Source organism: Euleptes europaea, chromosome 13, assembly GCF_029931775.1.
Source record: "Euleptes europaea isolate rEulEur1 chromosome 13, rEulEur1.hap1, whole genome shotgun sequence".
Taxonomy (NCBI): domain Eukaryota; kingdom Metazoa; phylum Chordata; class Lepidosauria; order Squamata; family Sphaerodactylidae; genus Euleptes; species Euleptes europaea.
Genome location: NC_079324.1, coordinates 39,138,032 through 39,159,189, shown reverse-complemented (window position 1 = coordinate 39,159,189; position 21,158 = coordinate 39,138,032). Strand labels below are relative to the sequence as shown.

At 48.4% G+C, this 21,158-nt stretch overlaps 2 protein-coding genes and 1 non-coding gene across 4 annotated transcripts; 1 reads left to right on the top strand and 2 right to left on the bottom strand.

Annotated features, from left to right (window-relative positions):
* Window positions 1-11,387, bottom strand: LOC130485870 (regulator of cell cycle RGCC-like). The gene is made up of 5 exons (XM_056859017.1): window positions 11,360-11,387; window positions 6,528-6,686; window positions 5,523-5,603; window positions 4,578-4,640; window positions 1-83 (listed from the first exon to the last, which is right to left on the bottom strand). Exons 1-5 carry the CDS (start codon window positions 11,385-11,387, stop codon window positions 1-3), a joined length of 414 nt encoding a protein of 137 aa, XP_056714995.1.
* A 1,527-nt stretch (window positions 11,388-12,914) lies between these two features.
* On the bottom strand, window positions 12,915-12,986 carry TRNAE-UUC (transfer RNA glutamic acid (anticodon UUC)). The gene has a single exon. It is a non-coding gene; the product is annotated as a tRNA-Glu (tRNA).
* Window positions 12,987-14,001: 1,015 nt separating this feature from the next.
* Window positions 14,002-20,936, top strand: LOC130486063 (ras-related GTP-binding protein A). Of its 2 annotated transcripts, none has more exons than XM_056859242.1 (10): window positions 14,002-14,111; window positions 15,794-15,827; window positions 16,092-16,191; window positions 17,934-18,000; window positions 18,315-18,537; window positions 19,055-19,150; window positions 19,377-19,499; window positions 20,025-20,116; window positions 20,225-20,340; window positions 20,620-20,936. In XM_056859242.1, the coding sequence occupies exons 2-10, from the start codon at window positions 15,801-15,803 to the stop codon at window positions 20,715-20,717; spliced, it is 942 nt and encodes a 313-aa protein (XP_056715220.1). In that variant the 5' UTR covers window positions 14,002-14,111; window positions 15,794-15,800; the 3' UTR covers window positions 20,718-20,936. The 2 variants fall into 2 exon arrangements, with proteins under 2 accessions (XP_056715220.1, XP_056715219.1); XM_056859241.1 differs by having other exon boundaries at window positions 14,007-14,230.
* Window positions 20,937-21,158: the final 222 nt, after the last annotated feature.

Genomic DNA, 21,158 nt, shown 5'->3' with positions numbered 1-21,158 from the left:
TTAGGCTGTTGGGGCACCCGTGCTGTCTATATCCTTCTCCTCTCCCTTGCGTGCATACGATGGATTATAATGGAGACTGGACACTGGGGGAGAAGCAGCATGGCCAATAGCCCAGAGTTTTTGGAGACTGGCACACCGGAGTTGTAGAATGAGTGTATGTGCTCAGCAGCATCCGGAACCAAGACCCTACCTGAGCCAGGTCTCTTATGCAACAAAAGGGGCAGAAAATACAAAACAAATACAAGGGAATACCTATTATTCCTACCTCCTTTGAGCTCTTCTTCTGGGTACTCCAGTCAGGTCATCTATGCTGATCTACAAGCCCCCTGTTTTTAAGAGGGGCTGTGGCTCAGTGGTAGAGTACTTGCTTGGCATGCAGAAGGGCTCAGGTTCAATCCCCAGCATTTCCAGCTAAAAAGTTTAGGTGATGTGAAAGATCTCTCCCTGAAACCCCAGACAGGCACTGCTAGTCCGAGTAGGCAATACTGACCTTGATGGACCAATAGTCTGATTCAGCATAAGGCAGCTTTATATGTTCGCATCCCCTTTTGATACCACCCACCTGAAGCAAAGACACAGCTGCCATGGAGGACTCCTTGTTGACATTACTATTAAGAACATATGGCTGACAGTAGTCGCAACTTAGTGTAGTGATTAGAGTGTTGGACCGGGAACAGAGAAACCCAGGTTCAAATCCAGCCTCTGCCATAATGTTCATGCCATGGGGTGATCTTGGGGCAGTGACTTTCTCTTAGTTTCCCCCACTTCAAAGGCTTGTTGTAAGAATTAAGTGGAGAAGGGGTGAAGCATGCAGGCTGCCCAGCCTTGGATGAAGGGCGCTCAGTGTTGAAATGTAGTAAATAAACTCCCCCCCCCCATCTCCACTCTGGAAGGGGAAGAACTCAGTGCAGGCTGAACACAGGAAGGTGAGCTGATCTGAAGGTGTCCCAGAGGGTTTTTGACCCCTGAATGGGTCCCTCTTTGCAATCAAACACGCCAGGCAGTACCCCTGCAGGACAAAGCCCCGCCCAACACACACACACACTGTGGGTGCTTTCCCCCCTTTCTGTGGCGTGAGCAATACTCAGCGAGGGGGCTGGCCCTTGCCAGGTTTGGAGTTTCAGAGTATTTATAATGTTGGCGGTTGCTTGGCAATGGCTCTGCTCACGTTGCGCTTCACATGGGCAGCAGATGCCTTGTGGAAAGCCTGACATCATCCATGGTGGCGGAGGGAGGAAGTGGCTAACCTCACAGGCCCTGCTGAACAGGCAGGCTTTTGAGCCCAACAGGGAAAGGCCCTTTCCAGACCAGCTTTTAAGAAACGCTGCTTCTCCCTCTTCAGATTTCAGGCATGTGCACCAAGCCTCATCTGCCACCCACTTCTCCACGGCCATGCCTTCTTCCAGCCCACATGGTGTGGCAGTCAGAGAGTCGGACTAGGATCTGGGAGACCCAGTTCAAGTCCACCATGAACTTCAATGCTGGCTGGGTGATAGGGTTGCCAGCTCCAGGTTGGGAAAAACCTGGAAATTTGGGGGGTGGAGCCTGAGGAGGGTGGGGTTGGGGAGGGGCCTCAGCAGGGTATAATGCCATATATCTACCTTCCAAAGTATCCATTTTCTACAGGTGAACTGATCTCTGTCTCTTGGAGATCAGTTGGAATCCCAGGAGATCTTCAGCCACCACTTGGAGGCTGGCAACCCTACTGGGTGACCTTGGCCAAGTCACTCTTTCTCTCATCTTACCCTACTTCACAGGGTTGTTGTAAAGACACAGTGAAGGTAGTGAGAACAATGTTGTAAGCCACTTTGGTTCCCATTGGGGAGTAAAGCAGGGTAGTAATTTCTATACAAGTCATATTGAAATAGATACCACACTGCTGATTCTCCGCACTTGCAGCTGCCTCTTTCCTGGGTCTGCCAAGCACTGCTGTCCTCAATGCAAAAACTGGGCCCTCAGTAAGAGAGAGGAGATGCCTAATTGTAGTTTATGCACCAAGTGGCTTTTTGGAAAGGTGCCATCCAGTTTTGGGCACTGCCAGCAGGAGAACTAGGGTCAAGTCCGCCAGCAATGAGACACGGGGAAGAAGAAACAATGTGCCAACACTGGCTGTGGGACTAATTGAAGACACAACTTGAGTGGAGACTCTCCACTCTTGGCTTCAGACCTTCTGCGCTGGGCTCCTTCTTGGCTTGAAATTAAAGCCGAGGGAGGGAGGGGTGGGTGGAGTCCCCACTTTGAAACCAGCTCCCTGGGAGGCCCTCCGGAACACCTCCTTGGCAGCATTTAAGCACATCTATTTTTAAAAAGTAAAGGCCTTCTCTAAACCTTCTTCATTGTTTGTCCTTCTGATGTCTGTTTTCATTGATGTCCTTCCTTGTTACTTGACCGTGTGCTGTTTTGAATATTTGCGGCAAAGCAAATAGAATGTTTTATAAACAAAATAATATCGCTTCTTATGTAGCAGTAAGAGCCATTTTGCTAAGTCTATCCACAACAGGCCGTAAAGGGATTAATACCTAAAGTGCTCTGATTCAATCACCTGCACCTCTGGATTTCAGGCTGCAGGCAGGGCTGGGAGAGATCCTCAGCATTCCCTACAAAGCACAGAACAACCCCCAGGGAAATTATTTGTGGCCCAAATGACATGTTACATTTTATCGGTGATCGCCAGGGTGAGCTGAACCCAGGCAAAAGCTGCAAGTTCCCCATGGCAACTCAATATAGAAATGCTGCAGAGGTCCAGTTTGGTTCAGGCACATGTTGCCACGAAGGAAAGGCTCCAGCCGTCCCTTAAATGCCATTTTCCCAACACAAAATGGCCCTGCACACCCAAAACAGCCCAGCATAGAAGGCAGGAGGCCCTCTTTGCATCCCATTGCCGTCCTGATTAGAATTGTGCCCCTGTGGTGCTTCTGAACAGAGTTGCCACAGGGAATACGCAGCTGGTCTCCTGTTGCAAATCCATGATGGGACCACATGCAGTTTGACCCACTGTCAAAAGCCCAAATTTTTGCCCTTAGCAGCCAAACACATCAAGCCTGCAAGAGCTCGCTTTATTTAAATAAACTTCCGATGCAAACAAGACTCAAAAGAGATCACTTTGCTAGTTTACAATATTTACAGTGGGATATAGCTACAGACAAATAAACCTCCTCCCCCATCCAGCAATAAACAAATATGGGAGTACCAAGTGGTGTATGCCGCTTCAGTCATCTTTCTCCTTTCAGCAGAGGGACCCAATACATACATGCATGATTCCTCCAGGTGCACAAAACCTACTCCTTCTGTAATGGAGACTAAAGAAGCCCCAGCCAGAAGAGCTTCATGTACGCTTTAAAAGCTACCCATTTTTTATTGGTTTTGGAAGCAACTCCCAGGGGTTGGAGAGGGGAGTTGAGCAAATGAACTTTGAGGATAGGGCTACCAATTTCCATGCTTGATGAGATGGTTTAAGAACAGTCTGGTTTTGGGATACCTTAGAGCCCCCTTCTGAAGAAAGCTGGCACTTGTCTTCCCCTTCCTGCATAGCTTTCTTTGGCTTTATAACTTTCCCCCAAGTATTACTGGAAAAGGACTGTTGTTCATTGTCATGCACCAGTTCATTTTTAAAAATTATGCCAATTTTTTAAAAGCCCCCTCCCCCAAAGTGATAAGCCGTTCCACTATCTTCCTGCTTTCATTGCTGGGTTTGAAGACTGGGTTTTTTGCTTATGATCAAGCAGTCAAAATGCCAAGCCAGCCTGGTCACAAAATTGACTTCCAGTTCCTTTTCTGAAGAGAAGAAGTTGCAATTAGGACCGATTGTTGGAAGAGGGACCAGAAGTCTGACGAGGTGAACTTCAGTGGTTCTTCAGGGCTGGAAGTCTGATACTACAGCAGCCAGGAGAGTTCCTTTTGTTCTGCCCACACAGGGCAAAGGTGCAATAGGAAATGCATCACCCAGGAAAAAGGAACCTGGCCATTCACATCTCTGTAGAACAACAACAACAAAAGTTATACATACACACAACAGCATAAGTTCGACATCTCTTTGTTCTTTAATGTACATGCCTGCCTTGCAAGACTTTGGCACCTGGAGCAGCCTTCTAAGTCATAGCAAATTCCTAGTCTTTATTTCACAGGAAAAGCTTGCATATTATGCATCTCTGTATCTTGCAGCAGGTTCACAAGATGTCAGGATTCGTAATTGTCCACACAAATGCCAAAATTCATAGCAGAAGGCAAAAGCAGGGCAGAGGGCAGACCACAAGCGAAGAGAGAGTTCATTTTAATATAGATTGTGTTTCATTACTGAAATGCAAAGTTTGATAAAAAGGGAACCAGGTTTGTTGGGTTTTGTGAAAACCTCCTCAAAACCTGCCAGACGATTAAAAACACCCTTTATTTCAAGATAGCATTAAACAGATACAATAGCCCTGCAGCCACAATAATTCCACAGCACTAGGTGTTGGGCTGCATAACTTTGAACAAGCAGCAGCAGCAGGCAGTAGTAAGCCAAGCCCAACTCAGCAAGATGGGAGCTTTTCAGCACAGCATAGCACCCGGCATTGCTATGGTAACGTCTTCATACGTACCTTCCAGTACTCTGTCTAGGTCTGCAATGAAGTCCTCCAGCTCTTGAGTGTCTCCGAGTTTGGCTAGGACACAAAGGAGGACAGTGGTCAGCTTTTCCCATTCCCTCTCCTCTACCAATCCAAAATGAAGTCAATAAACTTGGAGAATTTCAAATCTGAAATTCAACGTTTAGGATGGAGGGGGGAAACCCCCCTGCATATTTTGCCTTCTAAAAGTACTAAAAGTACTGGGACTCCCAATCTCTACTGCCTCTGACAACTTGGTTCCATCTCATTTAGCAGCAATCTTGAAGAGATTGAAGGAGTTAGATTGGGCCAGTACGGTTGGGAGGGCCAATGTATTAAGAGTTTGAAACTGTTATTAAAAAATACTGTTCGCACTTTGTTTGGCCCCTTTAGCTGTGAAGACATCTTCCAACCATTTTTTAGCAGTGGCATCCAAAAACCCTTTTAAAGCGATGTTTTTTATAACATTTCCAAATTCTTGATACATCGCTGGGAATACCTAGTGCGGTAACAGCCTGTGTCTCACTGAAGGTTCTTTCACACATGCCGAATAATGCACTTTCAATGCACTTTGCAGCTGGATTTTACTGTGTGAAATGGCAAAATCTACTTGCAAACGATCGTTAAAGTGGATTGAAAGTGCATTATTCAGCATGTGTGAAAGAGCCCTAATAAAGCAGCAAGGAAATAAGTTCAGGGGCTAACAGCACAGAAACAGCTAGGCCAGATCTAGCTGCATAACTGGCCGTAATGTAGGTACTGTCATAACTGAGCATTGCCTAGGACACAGAAATATATCCAGACCCACCGAAAGATGGGGCAGGAGTCCACCCCCTCCTAGCTGTGGCAGAAAGCTGCTCCTGAGACCTTTGCGAGTTGCACTTTTAGGCCGGCTTCTAGCCCCGCCCTTCTCCATACGACCTCGCCTCTTGCCCTTACCTGTGGAACAGGGCGTGGTCACGGGAGTGTTGAGATCTTCCTCACTGGTGTTCAAGCTGCTGCCAGGAGACGTGCTGCTGCCTGCAGGAAGAAGACGATGAAGTCTCAGTAGCACCTGGTTTTTTGTGTGGCGGGTGGGTTGTCATTCCTGGAGTGCAGTCAGCGAAGTGCGGTCACCTCACCAACCTGCCCCCACCTTGCAAGCAAATGTACCACTATTGCTTGTGGTTACCATTCGGTGAGCACCAACAGTATGCAAAGGGCTGTATCAAAACCAGGAATTATGCCCTGTCTGCTCACCTAGCTTGCCATTGGTGCTAGATGCAAGGCAGACAAGAAGCTGACAATGAGAGGGGGTGGGGTGGAAGAGTTGGGTCATGAAGGGGCAGAAGTAAATAAATGACAGGCGTTAACAATAATATCCCGGCCTACTGATGGGCTCCCAGCCAGGGCCGGTGCCAGTCATTTTTGCGCCCTAGGCAAGGCTAACTACTTGTCCGTCCGTCCCCCCATTGCTAACCAATTTTCAAAAACAGATGTCTTGTAGAAAAAATAAAAGCACAAAACTTTTTATAAGACGTTATAATTAATTATATTCCATAGCACTGTTGTGGGACTTATCTTAAATATATATATATAAATTGTCAGTTGCGTTTTTTCCCAAGAAACTAATCTGTTTAAAACGGTGCCCCTCAGGCCAGTTCTGCGCCCCTCTGAGGTCTGCGCCCTAGGCGACCACTTAGTTCACCCAGTGGTAGCACCGGCCCTGCTCCCAGCAGATAACCAGGCAGCAACACGCCTTGGGCAGTCTCTGCTCTTCTGCCTCAGCGATATCAAGAGCTGGCGCAAGAGAGTGGAAACAGCCTTAACCATAATGACAGATTCCTTTAGAGACCTTCAAGCGATCCAAGGACACCCCCATAAAGCCAGAGGGTGGTGAGCAGAGGGAAAGAAACAGCCTGTCTTTCCCCAGCCACCCACAGAACTGGCTCAGGTCACACTCACTCTCTGAGTCATCGATGCCGCTGTCGTACAGGCTGGGCAGGGTCCTCCTCTTCAGCTCCTCCAGATGCTGCTCATACTGAGAAGCTTCCCCCTTGTCGAAGTCCTGCACCACCTGGTCAAACTCCAGCAGGAAGTCATCCAGGCAGCTGGTGGGCAGCACTGCGGAATGGCAAACAGATGGGCTGAGCACATGGGCACCACATAAAAGCACCAGGTGCTTTTAATGCAGGTGTTTTGGAGGTGGTGGTGGGTAGTTATGTCAGGCTTTATTTTATTCTGTACGTTTTTCATTTACCATTTGTAAGCCACCTTGTGCTGTGAGCAAAATGGTCCCCTGGCGGAGCATGCCTGCATAACTGAGCAACAAGACACAACTCTACACACCTTTGCTACTAAGACTTTGAAAGCATATGGAGCAGTAGCACCAGGACATGGACAGTATATGTCCCCTTCCTTACTCTGGGGCTAATAATGCCTCAGAAGTGACCTGTGGCAAAAAATGAAAGCTTAAAGCACATTTCCCCAAACATAAAAAGGAGTCTCGTGGTGCTTAACGCAGTTTTCTAAGCATGATGAGTCCCATGATTGCAGCCAGGAAAACTTCTGCCCTTTAAGTGTTCGACTTTAGGATGAGTCACAAAACATCTTTGGGTGTTTCTTTTTCTGTAACACATTCACAGGTCCACCTCGCTGGAATCTCATGCCCTCTTGTGTGCTTCTCCTAGGCATCTAGATGGCCACTCTTGGAAACACAACCCTGAGCTAAGCTGCCAATTGGCCCCATATGTCCACTTTGGAGTTCCCACACTGTGGCTTCTAAGCAAAGCAGGGTTGCCAGCTCCAGGCTGGGAAATAGCTACAGATTTCTGTAGTGGAGCCTGAAAAGGGTGGGGTTTGGGGAGAGACCTCAATGCCATAGAGTCCAATCGCCAAAGCAACCATTTTCTCCAGGTGAACTGATCTCTATTGGCTGGAGATCAGTTGTAATAGCAGATCTCCAGCCAGTACCTGGAGGTATGCAATCGTAAAGCAAAGTCAAGACAAGACTGAAAGATGCTGTGCAAGAAGACATTATGCCACGGTCCCCTCTAACTGTGCCAGGCCAACTCAGAGCAATATCCAGGGTGAAGTGTTTGGGTCTCCTGATGGGTATCTGCTCCAGTGATTTGTACAACTCCAGGGAGCCACACCCACTGGAATGCAAGCCAGGTGACCAACTCACTCAAAACTCCAGAGGTCAGCAAAGCCTGACCCAGGAAGAGCAAGGCCATTTCTGCATGGGAAGTTTTGCCTTGGATTTGCCACTCTCTAGATGCACATTTTTTCCATCTGAATTCTCAAAACTCAACAGTAAGCCCCCATGCAGAGTTCTGAGAATTCGGATGGGGAACTTGTGCACCTAAAGAGTGGCAAATCCAAGGCAAAACCTCCCATGAAGAAATGGCCCAAGTCACCTGACCCAGCACCTAGAACAGGATTTCCCAGCCTTGCTGAACCTGCAGCCACCTTGGAATTTTGCTACAACAAAACGGCTGCCAGGAGGGCTGGGCCCAGTCACAAAACCTTAGCAGCCTTCTACCATTGACCAAACGGGTGCTCTCTGCAGGCCTCCCTCCTGGGCTTCTGCCACTCCAGTGAAAGGGAGAAAAGCCACAAGGGGACAGCAGGAAGCACCTGGGCAGCCACAGGATCCCTGTCGGACAAGGGACTGCTGACCTACAGCAAGCCGGTGGCAGAGTCGGGAAAGAGACTCCAGCCTCCTAAACAGGGTTGCCAGGTCCCTCATTGTGCCAGCGGGAGGTTTTTGTGGTAGAGCCTGAGGAGGGCAGGGTTCGGGGAGGGACTTCAATGCCATAGTCCAATGGCCAAAGCGGCCATTTTCTCCAGTTCGGCTGGAGATCAGTTGTAATAGCAGATCTCCAGCTAGTACCTGGAGGTTGAATCAATATAAAGTTAGCCTGTTGTATATAAAGTTAGTATAAAGTTAACTCATGCTACACAGCAAATAAGTGGATAGCCTTGTAGGCGCCTTTACCAGGTTCACATTGTGAACTAAAAGGATCATATTTCTTGGACATTTTGTATTTGTGTATTTTTGTACTTTTGAAATATTGTCGAAGGCTTTCACGGTCAGAGTTCATTGGTTCTTGTAGGTTATCCGGGCTGTGTAACCGTGGTCTTGGTATTTTCTTTCCTAAGGAAAGAAAATACCAAGACCACGGTTACACAGCCCGGATAACCTACAAGAACCTTTGTACTTTTGTATTTCATATATGACTGTATTTTGTATACAAGCTGTGTCTTGTTACATGGCTTTTGCACCTTGCTGCACTTTCTTGACATAATTATAACAACGCTCACCCTTGCATATTACTTGGTGTTTGGCCATTCTGTTGTTCCTCATCTAGTACCTGGAGGTGGGCAACCCTACTGCCAAGCTTGATCGAGATTCATTACAAAGGCCACTTTCCAAGCACGTAACACAGGCCAAGGGGCAGAGCCGGGCACCGTTCGGCAAAAGTCCAGCCCCGCGCCCAGGACTCGCCCTCCCTCCGCCCCATCCAAGCTGTCCCTTGGGCCATACGAAGGTTGGGGCCAAGGAGCGCCCCCTGCCGGGAGGGGGGGCTCGCCAGAGGCATGCAGGGGGCCGGCCGGGCTCCCTGAGGCCGGAGCCACGCCCCGAGGACCGCGCCTTCGAGGCCGCGCCTTCGGGGCTCGTTTCTCTGGCCGCCTCCGCCGGGCCAAAGGGGCTTTCCGCGCTCACTGCCCGCGGAGGGGTGGGTGGGTGTTACACGCGGCTGTGCGCACGTCTGGAGGCAGAGGCGGGACAGAGTCGGCTGCCGTCCCCAAAGGCAGAAGGGGGTGGGGGGTCTCCTCTTCCGAAGGCAGCGCTCCCCCTCCATCAACGCCCAGCCACGAGCGCAGGAGGGGGGTGGTGTTAAGTGCCGTCCAGTCGCTTCCGACTCCTGGCGACCCTATGAATGAAAGTCCTCCAAAATGTCCTATCTTCGACAGCCTTGCTCAGATCTTGCAAATTGAAGGCTGCGGCTTCCCTTATTGGAGGGGACCTCGGGCGAAAACGCAGGGGAGGTTTCGCCTGGGCTTTGCCGCTCTCCCGATGCCCATTTCCCCCATCCCAATTCTCTCTTTTTTTTAATTAGTTTTTATAAGAAAAACATAACAAATTATAAGTCACATAAAATAAAATACAAAAAGAGCACTTATACTACGGTTTCTCCCATTCTCCAAACTCAACAGAGTTTGGAGAATTGGGATGGGGGAAATGGGCATCGGGAGAGCGGCAAAGCCCAGGCGAAACCTCCCCTGCGTTTTCGCCCCTAAACAAAAGTAGCGATACCCACAAGCCTGGAAGCCAGCGGGATTCTCGCGGGCCTGTTCACACGTGACAGTACAGGGAGACCCGGGCGAAGGAGCAATTTTTTCTCCTGTTGCCCCCGGACCGCCCAGGCAGATCCGTCCCTGTACCCGTTCGAGCGGGCGGGCAAGGGTACTGTGCCCCCCCCCACTTCACCTTCGGCGAGTCTGCCGGGAGGGGGGAGACAGCGGCCCGCGGCAGATCTCGGTCGGCCGCCAGTCCTTTCGCTTCGCCCAGCTTGGTGGGGGTGTGGGGGGCGCCGCCCCCCCCCCCGCGGTGCCGCCCCCAGGAGCAGGGAGCTGCTGGCCCCTTCGGCCGGTTCTCCAGCGAGCGGATGGAGGAGAGGCGGCCAGAAGAGCCAGAGGGCTGGGTGGCAGCCGAGCCGGCAGCGCTCCGGAGCCATTCTTGGGGAGCCAGAAACAAAACCCGCCGGGAGACGCGGAATGCCCGCTGCTTTGCCTACCCTACCCTATCCTCCCACCACCGCGTCGAGAGGAGCACCCCCTTATACTGCCTGTTGCGACAAAACCAGACCGACGTTTTGTGGCCCAAGGCCACTTATGCCCGGGAGGTTGTGCCTTGGCTTTGCCGCTCTCTAGATGCACATTCCCCCCATCTAAATTCTCAATCCTCAGTCATGCTAGGAAAAGTGGAGGGCAGCAGGAAAAGAGGAAGACCCAACAAGAGATGGATGGACTCAATAAAGGAAGCCACAGCCTTCCATTTGCAGGATCTGAGCAGGGGTGTCAAAGATAGGACATTTTGGAGGACTTTCATTCATAGATAATTCACAGTGGGTCGCCGCGTTAGTCTGTCTGCAGTAGTAGAAAAGGGCAAGAGTCCAGTAGCACCTTAAAGACTAACAAAAATATTTTCTGGTAGGGCATGAGCTTTCGTGAGCCACAGCTCACTTCTTCAGATACAGCTAGACATTGTAGCTGTATCTGAAGAAGTGAGCTGTGGCTCACGAAAGCTCATGCCCTACCAGAAAATATTTTTGTTAGTCTTTAAGGTGCTACTGGACTCTTGCCCTTTCATTCATTCATAGAGTCGCCATGAGTCGGAAGCGACTCGACGGCACTTAACACACACACATTCTCAAAACTCTGCAGGGGGGCTCATTGCTGAACGTTGAGAATTTGGTTGGGAACGTGCATCTCAACAGCGGCAAACCCAAGGCAAAACCTCCCATGCAGAAATGACCGAATGTTTTCTGGCTTTCTGCTGGGACAAGATTTGTTGTGAGTCTTGCAGGTGCCGCAAGATTCCTGGTCTTTAGGGAACGGCGAGGCCCGGCAGGTTTTCACGGACTCAACACAGGCGCAGCCCCGTGCATCAGCGCAGACGGCACACCCTCACCCGCCACGCGCCCCCGCAGAGGGATCAGCATTCCCTCCGAAAGAAACCGCCTGCAACCCGAAGCAGCGTTCGGTCGTGCGCGGGCGGCGCCACTGACCTGCGTTGCTCGCGGCGCCTCCGTCCATCCTGCACCGCCGCGGGCCGCACGAGACGCCAACTTTCCCCGGGTCTCCCAAGGCGCGCGCGCGCTCTAAACGAAGGGCTGCTCCGCGCGGCAACTTTTGTTCTCGAAGCCTCGCCCCCTTCTGCCGCCGGCTCAGCCAATCGCCGGACGCGGTGGGCGGGGCTTGCCCGGGGAACTGTCACAGCGCGAAGCGGATCCCAAGGAAGGCGGGAGAAGGTCGAAGTTAGCGGAGGGCTGTGCTTTGCGGCAGGGAGGAGCCATTTCTTATCAAACGGGGGTTGGGGGCGTTTGTTGCATTTTGGGCCTATGCATTCATGGAATCCATAAATCCTCAAGCGGATGCATGATTGCCAGGGGCAGTTCTTAACCCGGCGCCCTAATAGCCAGGCGACAGGGCTCTTGAGCACGCGCAGAGTTCACCTTTTCCAAACCTCCGGGTTAGGGAAGGGACTTTGCAGCCTTGAACTCCGGTATATGTTTCTCCCCGGAAAGCAAGCACCGCTTGGTGACTTATTCCTTTATTCGTGATTAAGTGCATATCTGTCTCTGGCTTTGGCAAATGAATGTGATTAAATTCGCTGCCAGACAGTGTCGTGATGGCCACCGGCATAGATAGACGGTTTTAAAAGGCGGGTTAGACAGATTCCTAGAGAATAGGTTTATGAGCAGCTACTAGCCATGGCAGCTGAAGGGAACCTGCACCCACAGAGGCAGTAAACCTCTGAATACCAGCGGCTGGAGGTCCTGCTGCTGGCCTTCCGGACGAACCGGTTGGCCCCTGTGCGCGACAGGAAGCTGGATTAGACGGCCTACTGGTCTGATCCACCAGGGCTGTTCTTGGGTTCTTACATGTACAGAACCAACTGCCACAAACACCCCAGTTCGGCTCATGAACAAGAGCTGGATCTTCTCTAATTGGTATGTACCGCTTCAAGTGCTTTCCTGCCCTTCCCCTACTGATGGTGTGAACGTGGAAGGGGTTTTCTGAACCCGTGGATTGCCACGTCGACGGCTCCAATCAATCCCAAGTACAGTGAAAACACACAGAAATGTTGGGATGGGATCTCCTGCTTTTCCATTAATCCAAAAGCTGCACGGTACAAGCGCATTTAGAAAGGAAGCCTACTCAGGTGTATTCAGTAGGCCTACTCCCAGAAAAGTGATGTTAAGATTGTACAGAGCCGCCTTTCACTTTTTCAAACCTGCATACCCACAGAAATGCGTTGAGTGGCGCAAGTGAATATAGAGACATGCATCTCAATTCCTATAAGGCGCATATTTTTTTTCTGTACGAAGGACGTCTCTCTCGCAAACGGTGCATCAGCACCTCCTGGTGGCAAAAAGCTGCTAAAGTCGCTGCTTTGATCTCTGCTTGGAAAGCATATACGCATTTTTGAAGTGTTTTAAATTTTAACAATTCCTGTTTTTTTTTTTTTTAAAAAATAGATTGGTAATTGATCACAGTGTGTGCAGGCAAAATTTAAAATAAATTGTGTACAATAAGAATCTGAAGGAAAAAAATAGTAACTTCCCATACCGGGAGTCGAACCCGGGCCGCCTGGGTGAAAACCAGGAATCCTAACCGCTAGACCATATGGGAGGCCGTTGTGACAACCTCTGTTTTAGGACTCTTCTTGTTCATTTTCGTTGCGCTTTTCCCTAATTTGTATCCAGCATACATGAAACGGCGGCTCTTTACAAAAAAGTCGTAGTTACTGATTGTAAACGCCGTTTATACCAGAGAGCATGAAACCAGGGAGAAAGCAAGCAGAAAAGAATTCCAGTGGGTGTGCAGAGTAAGGTATGCCTAACTTAATGACATCAGTCGCTGTGCACTGGATCGGGCTGCTAAATGGAAACCTTAGACAAGGAGAAGAAATCACAAACAGCGCGTGGCAAACGCTTGACCTGAACTGTACGTGCGAACGGGACACGCGTTGCTTCCTGTGCGACACGCTGAATAGGAGCCGAGAAGCCGGCTACTTTTCGTTTCGCAGGCAAGCCTGATACTAGTTATACTAGCAGCTTTTCGCTTGTTCTGTATCTTCGGTTTTTGCATGCAGGAACATCTTAGAAAACACTCCACGTAAAGCTTTTCCTGGCATGAAGATGAAGCCTTTGCAAATGCTTATACTGCCTACTTTCTGCATATCAGGAGCGGAAAAAAGAGAGGACCATAGGAAGGGAAGGGGAGGAAGTACAAATTCCTCGTACCAACCGCTTCATTCCCACTTCCCTGACACTCCCCCGCCCCATCAAGTCACAGGGGGCTTATGGTGACACTGCAGGGTTTTCAAGGCAAGAGATATTCGGAGGTAGGTTGCCATTGCCTGCCTCCGGGTCACGACTCTGGCATTCCTTGGAGGTTGCCCACCCAAATACTAACCAGGGCCGACCCTGCTTAGCAGCTGAGATCTGACGAGGTCAAGCTAGCCTGGGGCTATCCAGGTCAGAAATCCCTGATCCTAGATCTATGTCATTTGAAACATACCCATAAGAGAAATGGGGCGCCTGGCTTCACTAAGGGCGGCAGTCACAGCCGCTCTAGGCGGTTCCATCTCCATGGCTGAGAAGGCGCTCGTCACCTGACAGTAGTGGAGGAAAAGCAAGGGAAGAAAAGGAGGAGGGGCTAAGTCGGAGTTTGGTCACGTGACAGTCCCGAGACACGGTTGTGGGGCTGGGTTGTCCTGAGCGTCGAAGCTGAAGTAGGCGATACCTGCGCTGGGTGAGTGGATTACGCGAGGCCGGGGCCTTGAGGCCTGCCTGCCGAGGAGGGAGTGGAGGCCGCCCTCCTCTCCACGCCACTGCTCCCCAACTCTTCCGCCGGGCCGGATCAGAACAGAGGTGAGGGGGACTGGGAAGTACTGAAGGTGATGTTTTGCTCTAATTCAATTGACTAAGGTAGAAATATTATTAAGATTAAAGATTTAGGTTTTCAGAAATGTAGTCTGATTGACATACGAAGTATTGTATTGAATTAGAACTTAAATGCAAAGGTGTCAATAAAGTTATCAGAAAGGTAGAGGAGAGAGGGGAAGCTAACGTAAATATATGAACTAATTAGATGTATAGAATAGAGAAATATTGTTTATACTATATAATTATTTTAATGAATGATGGAAACTACTGTACTATAAAAAACAATAAAAAATGTTATATAAAAAAAGAACAGAGGTGAGGGGGACTGGCAGGGGCGACTGGGGGAGACTGCTGGGGGTATAATTGGGGTGCCCCAAGCTCACCTACCTGCTCTCTCCACTTCTCTGGGTCTTCCCCACAAGGAAGAATGGGGGGTGGGAGGGGAGAGAGAGGAAAAGGTTGCGGGGGTTCAAGGCTGCCTGCTGCTGTCCTTGAAATAAAACCCTCGCCTTGCTGTGTGGGTCTTTTCGTACTGATTCTGCACCTGCTCAGTCCTGACACTGGAAATAGGCGTTGGAGCTTCAAGAGAGCCAGGATTGTGCCCTTTGCCACTCTGTGTGAGGCTCCAGGTAGGCGTGGTGCTGACTGTTTAATACAGCACAGAGGAGATGTTGGTGGGAGTTCAGCCCCAAATGTTGCAGGATTTAGATGAGGATAGTTTGCTTCACGTTGAAGTCACTTCTATGTCGGAGCTAACATGTTGTTATAGAAGATACTAATGGTGATCGTAAATACAAGTCAGTTGCTTGTTGTTTTATATGTATGTGGAATGCAGTGCGTGGCAATATGTGCCTGTGGCGTGTGAACGTAAGAGCTGCCATGCAGGATCCGACCAATGGTTCATCTAGTCCAGCAACTAATGTTCTACAGTGGTTAACCAGATGCCCCCACAAAGGCTACAAGCATGTCACACAAGTCAAAACCTCTCTCTGTACTTGCCCTGAATAAGTTGGTTCTTTTTGGTCCTCATGACTAATACGGTAGTCACTGATAGACCCATTATCTGTGAATTTGTCTAATTCCTTTAAAGCAAACTAAGCTATTTCCCCGTCTAGAAGCATCTTCCGTGTAGCTACAAAAGTAGCCCTTGCTAGTGAAGGAAAAAGCTTTGCTACTAACTAGGGCATGCCTTTCATAATGAGCTGTGAGTCAAAGCCCTGGTTTAGGGTACAGTGTAGGAGACCTGCCTTCTTGTGGGCCCAACAGTGGCCTGATGTCACATCTACAGAAAGGGGTGTGCTAAAAGATCCACTGTTACACTTAGATGCTTCTTGCTGCAGAGGTTTTCTTGCTTGGGGTGATAATGAAGGGCTTGCATGCTTTGTTTTGGAAGGCCTAAGGCAACATGTTCCCCATTGGTGAAGGAGCTCTCTCACTTGCTAGAATGCCTGTGTCTGGGCATAGGTTCAGAAGAGAGGCATTTGTGACCTAGGCATTTGGAACAACTAGCTAATACCCTGTCCATTGTCTCTTCATCTGTGTTTGCAGGTGTGGGATGCCGAACACAGCCATGAAAAAGAAGGTAAGACTTGGATCTGAAGCTTGACTTTGGCCAAAGCATAAGGATGTTTGCCTGCAGAATGCTGAGCTGTGAGCCTTCTAGGGTGTAAATCCATGGCTGTATGTTTGTATATCCAATAAATTGATGCAGTATATAATTGCTTGCAGCTTTCCAGAGTCCTTTCCCAGCCAAGCAAAGCAACAGCTGATGGGGGGCATTATCAATGAACTTTCATTGCTTTATTTTCATCAGAGAGGTGTTAGAAGTAATCCTGTTTGTTATCAGGTGCTGTTGATGGGGAAAAGTGGGTCTGGTAAGACCAGCATGCGATCCATTATTTTCGCAAACTACATCGCACGGGATACCCGGCGCCTCGGAGCTACAAGTAAGAATTTCTCTTTCAATCAATTCAAGCCTTTATTGGCATAGATCTTTTAAATACTGTAATCAGTGGTTAAAATACAATCTTTAAACAATAAAATATCAATAAACTAGTTAAAACCTATAAATCTTAAAGTGCTATGTAATCAGTTTGATAGAGTTTAACTCTGTGGAGGAGCTTGGCGCAGCGCTCCTAGAGAGGTTTCCAAGAATCTTGCTACCATCAATGTTATATGCGCATTACTGTCTCTTAATAGGTAGCGCACTAGGCCCACATCTGTTTGGACCGGACTATCCTTAAGTAACGGTAACAGGAATTTTTCCTGCGGGAGCGCATGAAGATCGCAGTGTAGTAAGATGTGGGCTTCCGATTCGGGTTGCCTCTTTGTGCAAACACAGAGTCTCTCTTCGTAAGGGATTTTGATGTATCTGCCTCTAGTCAATGCTGTTGGAAGTAGATTTAAGTGAGCCAGCATAAACTGACATCTTAACATTGGAGAGGTCAAGTTTGAGAAGTAGTCTGGAAGCTTATCTCAAGCTGGATAAATGCCAAAAAAGTGGTGAACATGTTCTTACTGCGTTGGAATATACAGACTGGCTTTCAATATCTAATATCCTTTGTTTTAGCACTCTAAAAGCTTGAGCTTCATTTAAAAGAAGAAGGGACTAATTTCTCTTTATCGACCCTCTGGGGCTCTTTTGTGCTAGTCTGGCTTTTAAGATTGCCATTTGAAAAATTCAGTTCTCTTCTGTTTTGCACAAGCAGAGGCAAATGAGTTGTTTCCCAAAGTGCTTGTTGAAGCCCAGAGCCAGTGCAGTCTGGGGGCCATCAGGATGTTTGAGCTGCTCCCCCTCAGCAAATGGAGTGAAGAATGTGTGATAACTGGATCCATTGAGCTCTGCTGCTTAATTCTTTTTTATTTGTGCTGAATCCAGCTATTCCCTAGCATAGGATACTGTTGCAATGCCAGTGTGGCCTACTGGATTAGCCAAGGATGTCCTTCAGTGGAGCGCATGGGCCCCAGGTTTCTACAGTGGGGCTTATAAAGAGGTGTTCTAGGGGACCATCCTGAGGATTTCTCCATGTGCAGTAAGATTGTTTAATTTTTGGCTGCTCTTTAGTAGCATAAGAACCTTGGGTTCTGCTCTGGTTGGTGTGCTGGCGTCCTTTCTGAAGGGAGGTGAGGTGGGGATGTGGCTCAGTGCTTTGCACGCAGAAGGTATTACGTTTAATTTCTGGCATCTCCAGTTAAACCAATCAAATAGTAGGTAACCTTGGATAGGCGTGCCCAGTCAGAGTAGACAATGCTGACCTTGGTCCAATTCTGTATGAGGCAGCTTTATGCGTTCATGTGATATTAGTCTGAGCAACAGCAAATGGTACTAAGGCAGTGTCGTAGAGCTGGGTTTGTTGATGTACCTTCATTGGGAGTCTGGAATCTGATGGAGCATCACACTCTTTCCATAATAATAGCTGAGATAGGGAAAAGATCTGAAGTGGGTGAACAGGCAAAAAAGAATCGCTGTCTGGTGGGATAGTGATAGGAATTGCTTCTGGGGAGTCTTTCATACAAAATATGCAGATGGTTACGGGTGCCTGGCAACAAGTGTAGGTCAGTCAAGGCTATAATAGACTGGTTTGTGCGTGGGCACTAACTTGCAGTTCTGTGACTGAGTTGATGGTGCTGCTGATCTTTGTTCCAATCTGCAGTACAGTGATCAGATTTCTCCTGTTTTGTTTTTCAGTTGATGTGGAGCATTCTCATGTTCGGTTTCTGGGCAACTTGGTGTTAAACCTATGGGACTGTGGAGGGTAGGTATTTCTCATTCACATGCTTCAAAATATTTGGAAGGATGGCCAGAGTGTGATGGCAGCAGAGGTGATTCTCCTGAAAGGGCTGTTGTGGGAAACCTCTAATAAGTTCAGGCATCACAAGTGGGTCTTGGACTCAGTGGGTCTAAAAACTGAAATACCTTTGAATGGGTAGCCTTGGATATTATTGTACGGACACCAAGAGCAGGATGAATTGGAGTAGAAACCAAGGCCCTTGCTTTAGAAATGTGAGAAATGAAGGTTTTCATAGTGGCTGAATGTGGGTGGCTCAATTACTTTCTTCCTCCTTCCAGACAGGACACCTTCATGGAGAATTATTTCACTAGCCAGCGTGATAACATCTTTCGCAATGTGGAGGTCCTGATCTATGTCTTTGACGTGGAGAGCAGGGAGCTTGAGAAAGACATGCACTATTACCAGTCATGTTTGGAAGCCATTCTGCAGAACTCGTCAGATGCCAAAATCTTTTGCCTTGTGCATAAGATGGACTTAGTGCAGGAGGACCAGCGTGATCTGGTGAGGCTTGGGGCACCCAAAGTGATGCTGGAGTGCATTTTCCCCCAAAGTGAATTCCTCCTTTCGCCCTCTTTAACTTCAGTGTCTTGACACTTTTGGAAACCTTTTTCTCCTCTTTCCAAGGATAGCTTTTGGAACTGTAGCTACTAAAAATCATCCAGAAGCTCCTAGGAACAGACATAGCCTTAAAGATGTTCTTGGTCAGCAGTGACCAAACTTGGCAAAGGAAAAGACAGTATCTGTATTCTCTTCCTGTGTAAAATTCACTGTTACTCGTGTACTCCTTTCTTGCTGTCTGCTACTGCAGACCTAGCCAAAAGTTCTATGGTCTTTGCAAACCTAAGTCATAGTAACACAATTGGGCAACAATGAAATTATGGACATTTAACTTCTTAAATGGAGTGTCCTTGGCAGAGAATTTGGATTCTTTGGGGTTCAGAAGCCTGTCTAGCATAGAAGGTGAGTCACTCTAACCACAGCAGAAAAGGTGTGTCACTATCTGACTTTCTTCCCTTAGATTTTCAAAGAGAGAGAAGAGGACTTGAAACGTCTATCCCGTCCTTTGGAGTGTGCCTGCTTTAGAACATCCATCTGGGATGAAACTCTTTACAAGGTTTGTACCACTTTGTCTGCCCCCTGTGTTCAGCTGGTCTTTTCCCTCTTATTTTACTCCAATGTGCTGCAAAGGAGGCAGCGTGAACCTTCAGACTGGATGCTACCAAGGTTCTCTCGTGTACAGCAGTGGAGTGGGGCATTTTTCTGTGGGTTCATCCCACAGTGCTAAAGTAACATTTAAAGACTGGATATAGAGTTGTCTGCTGTGTTTTCTCTCTGGGCAGGCTTGGTCCAGTATAGTCTACCAGCTGATCCCCAACGTCCAACAACTGGAGACGAATCTCAGGAACTTTGCTCAGATCATTGAAGCTGATGAAGTTCTTCTGTTTGAAAGAGCCACGTTCCTGGTGAGAGAGAGTGCAACCCCATAGGTTCTGTCTGCTTTGTTGTTAAAAATGTGTGTTGTGTTTGGTTTTTGGAGGCCTTTGTTCAAATTGCACCTCTGGCCTGGGTTGAGGAACTTGCCCAATGCTTTCCTTCTCCCTGTCGCAATGAGGAGTTGGAGTAATAGGACTATCACTGAGGAAAAAGCAAATAGCTTCACACATAAAAACTGATGGTTCACCCTCCTAAGAACCCAGAGGTGGTTGCTCCATTATTTGTATTTTACAGATAAGGTTTTGTCCAATAAGGACTGGTGGCTGATGTGACTTCTGTTCTCCCAGGATTGAGCCTGGTGTCTCAGCCACTGTTTGCTTTGACTCTTGGGTGCAGCACCCTAAAAGACCTGGCTCAGTATAAGAAAAACCATGGTTTCCTTTTTTTGTGTGTCTCTCCATTGGCTGAATGCTTGGAGTTCTGATTGAATCTCTGGCTTGAGCTGTGGTACTACTGATGCTGGTCCTACTTATAGCAAATACCTCTCCCAACAGGTCATTTCCCACTATCAGTGTAAAGAACAGCGTGACATCCACAGATTTGAGAAAATCAGCAACATTATAAAACAATTCAAGCTGAGCTGCAGGTGAGAGCATGTTTTATTTTGATGGATGTTGTGAAAAAAGTTCTGGTTTGGAGCACCAAACTCCACCATTATGCTAATAAATGTTGTTTCTGTCTCCTTTCCCACCAGCAAACTGGCTGCCTCTTTCCAGAGCATGGAGGTCAGGAACTCCAACTTTGCAGCCTTCATCGATATCTTTACATCAAACACTTATGTGATGGTTGTCATGTCAGATCCTTCCATACGTACGTTTAAAAGAGCAGATATTCTACGGTAGCGAAAGGTCATGCTAGCTGAGTGGTGGGGGAGAGGGGGATTGGCGCTAAGTACTGGCTGAGCAAGCAGCATTGCCAGGTTGCCTTTCCTCTGTGCAGAGGTACTGTTGTGCCTTGCTTGACTGAGGCAGGCTTGCTGTTCCAGACCCCCTGGTTCAGTCGCCCTTCTCTACAACCACTGCACAGGGTCCCCTTTTGCACCCCCTGAATCTGTTGCTCTCGCTCATCTCCTGTCTCCTCTTTTTCCAGCTTCTGCAGCCACGCTGATTAACATTCGAAATGCCAGGAAGCACTTTGAGAAGCTGGAGAGGGTGGATGGGCCAAAGCACAGCCTACTGATGCGCTGAGCAGTCAAGGGGGAGGGAGCACCAGCGGAAGGACTGCTCCGTTCCAAGGAGACTCTTAACATTGTGGGTGTCTGTTTTGTGGGCTTTGAAATGAGTGTGCTGCTTTCCACCGCAATCTTGTTCTTTTCTCTTAACGTCGGCTGCTGGTCCACAAGACAATGTTGGGATGTGCTGCGGACCTTCCGGAACTGATTTGGGGAAGGTCTCCTACCAGGGCTGGGATTTTGCTCCCAGTCTTACAGACAGCAAGGCCTTTCCCCAATATCTGCTTGGTTCCAAACAATGATAAACTACAAAGATGGAATATTTGCTATTTTATCAACAAGTTGCTAGAGTACATTTATAAACTTCTTCTTGTCTTCAATCATGGCAATAAATTTTGTTACCGGGAACTTGAGTTTCCAGAGCACCGGAAATATGTAGAGGTGTGTGAATACCTTT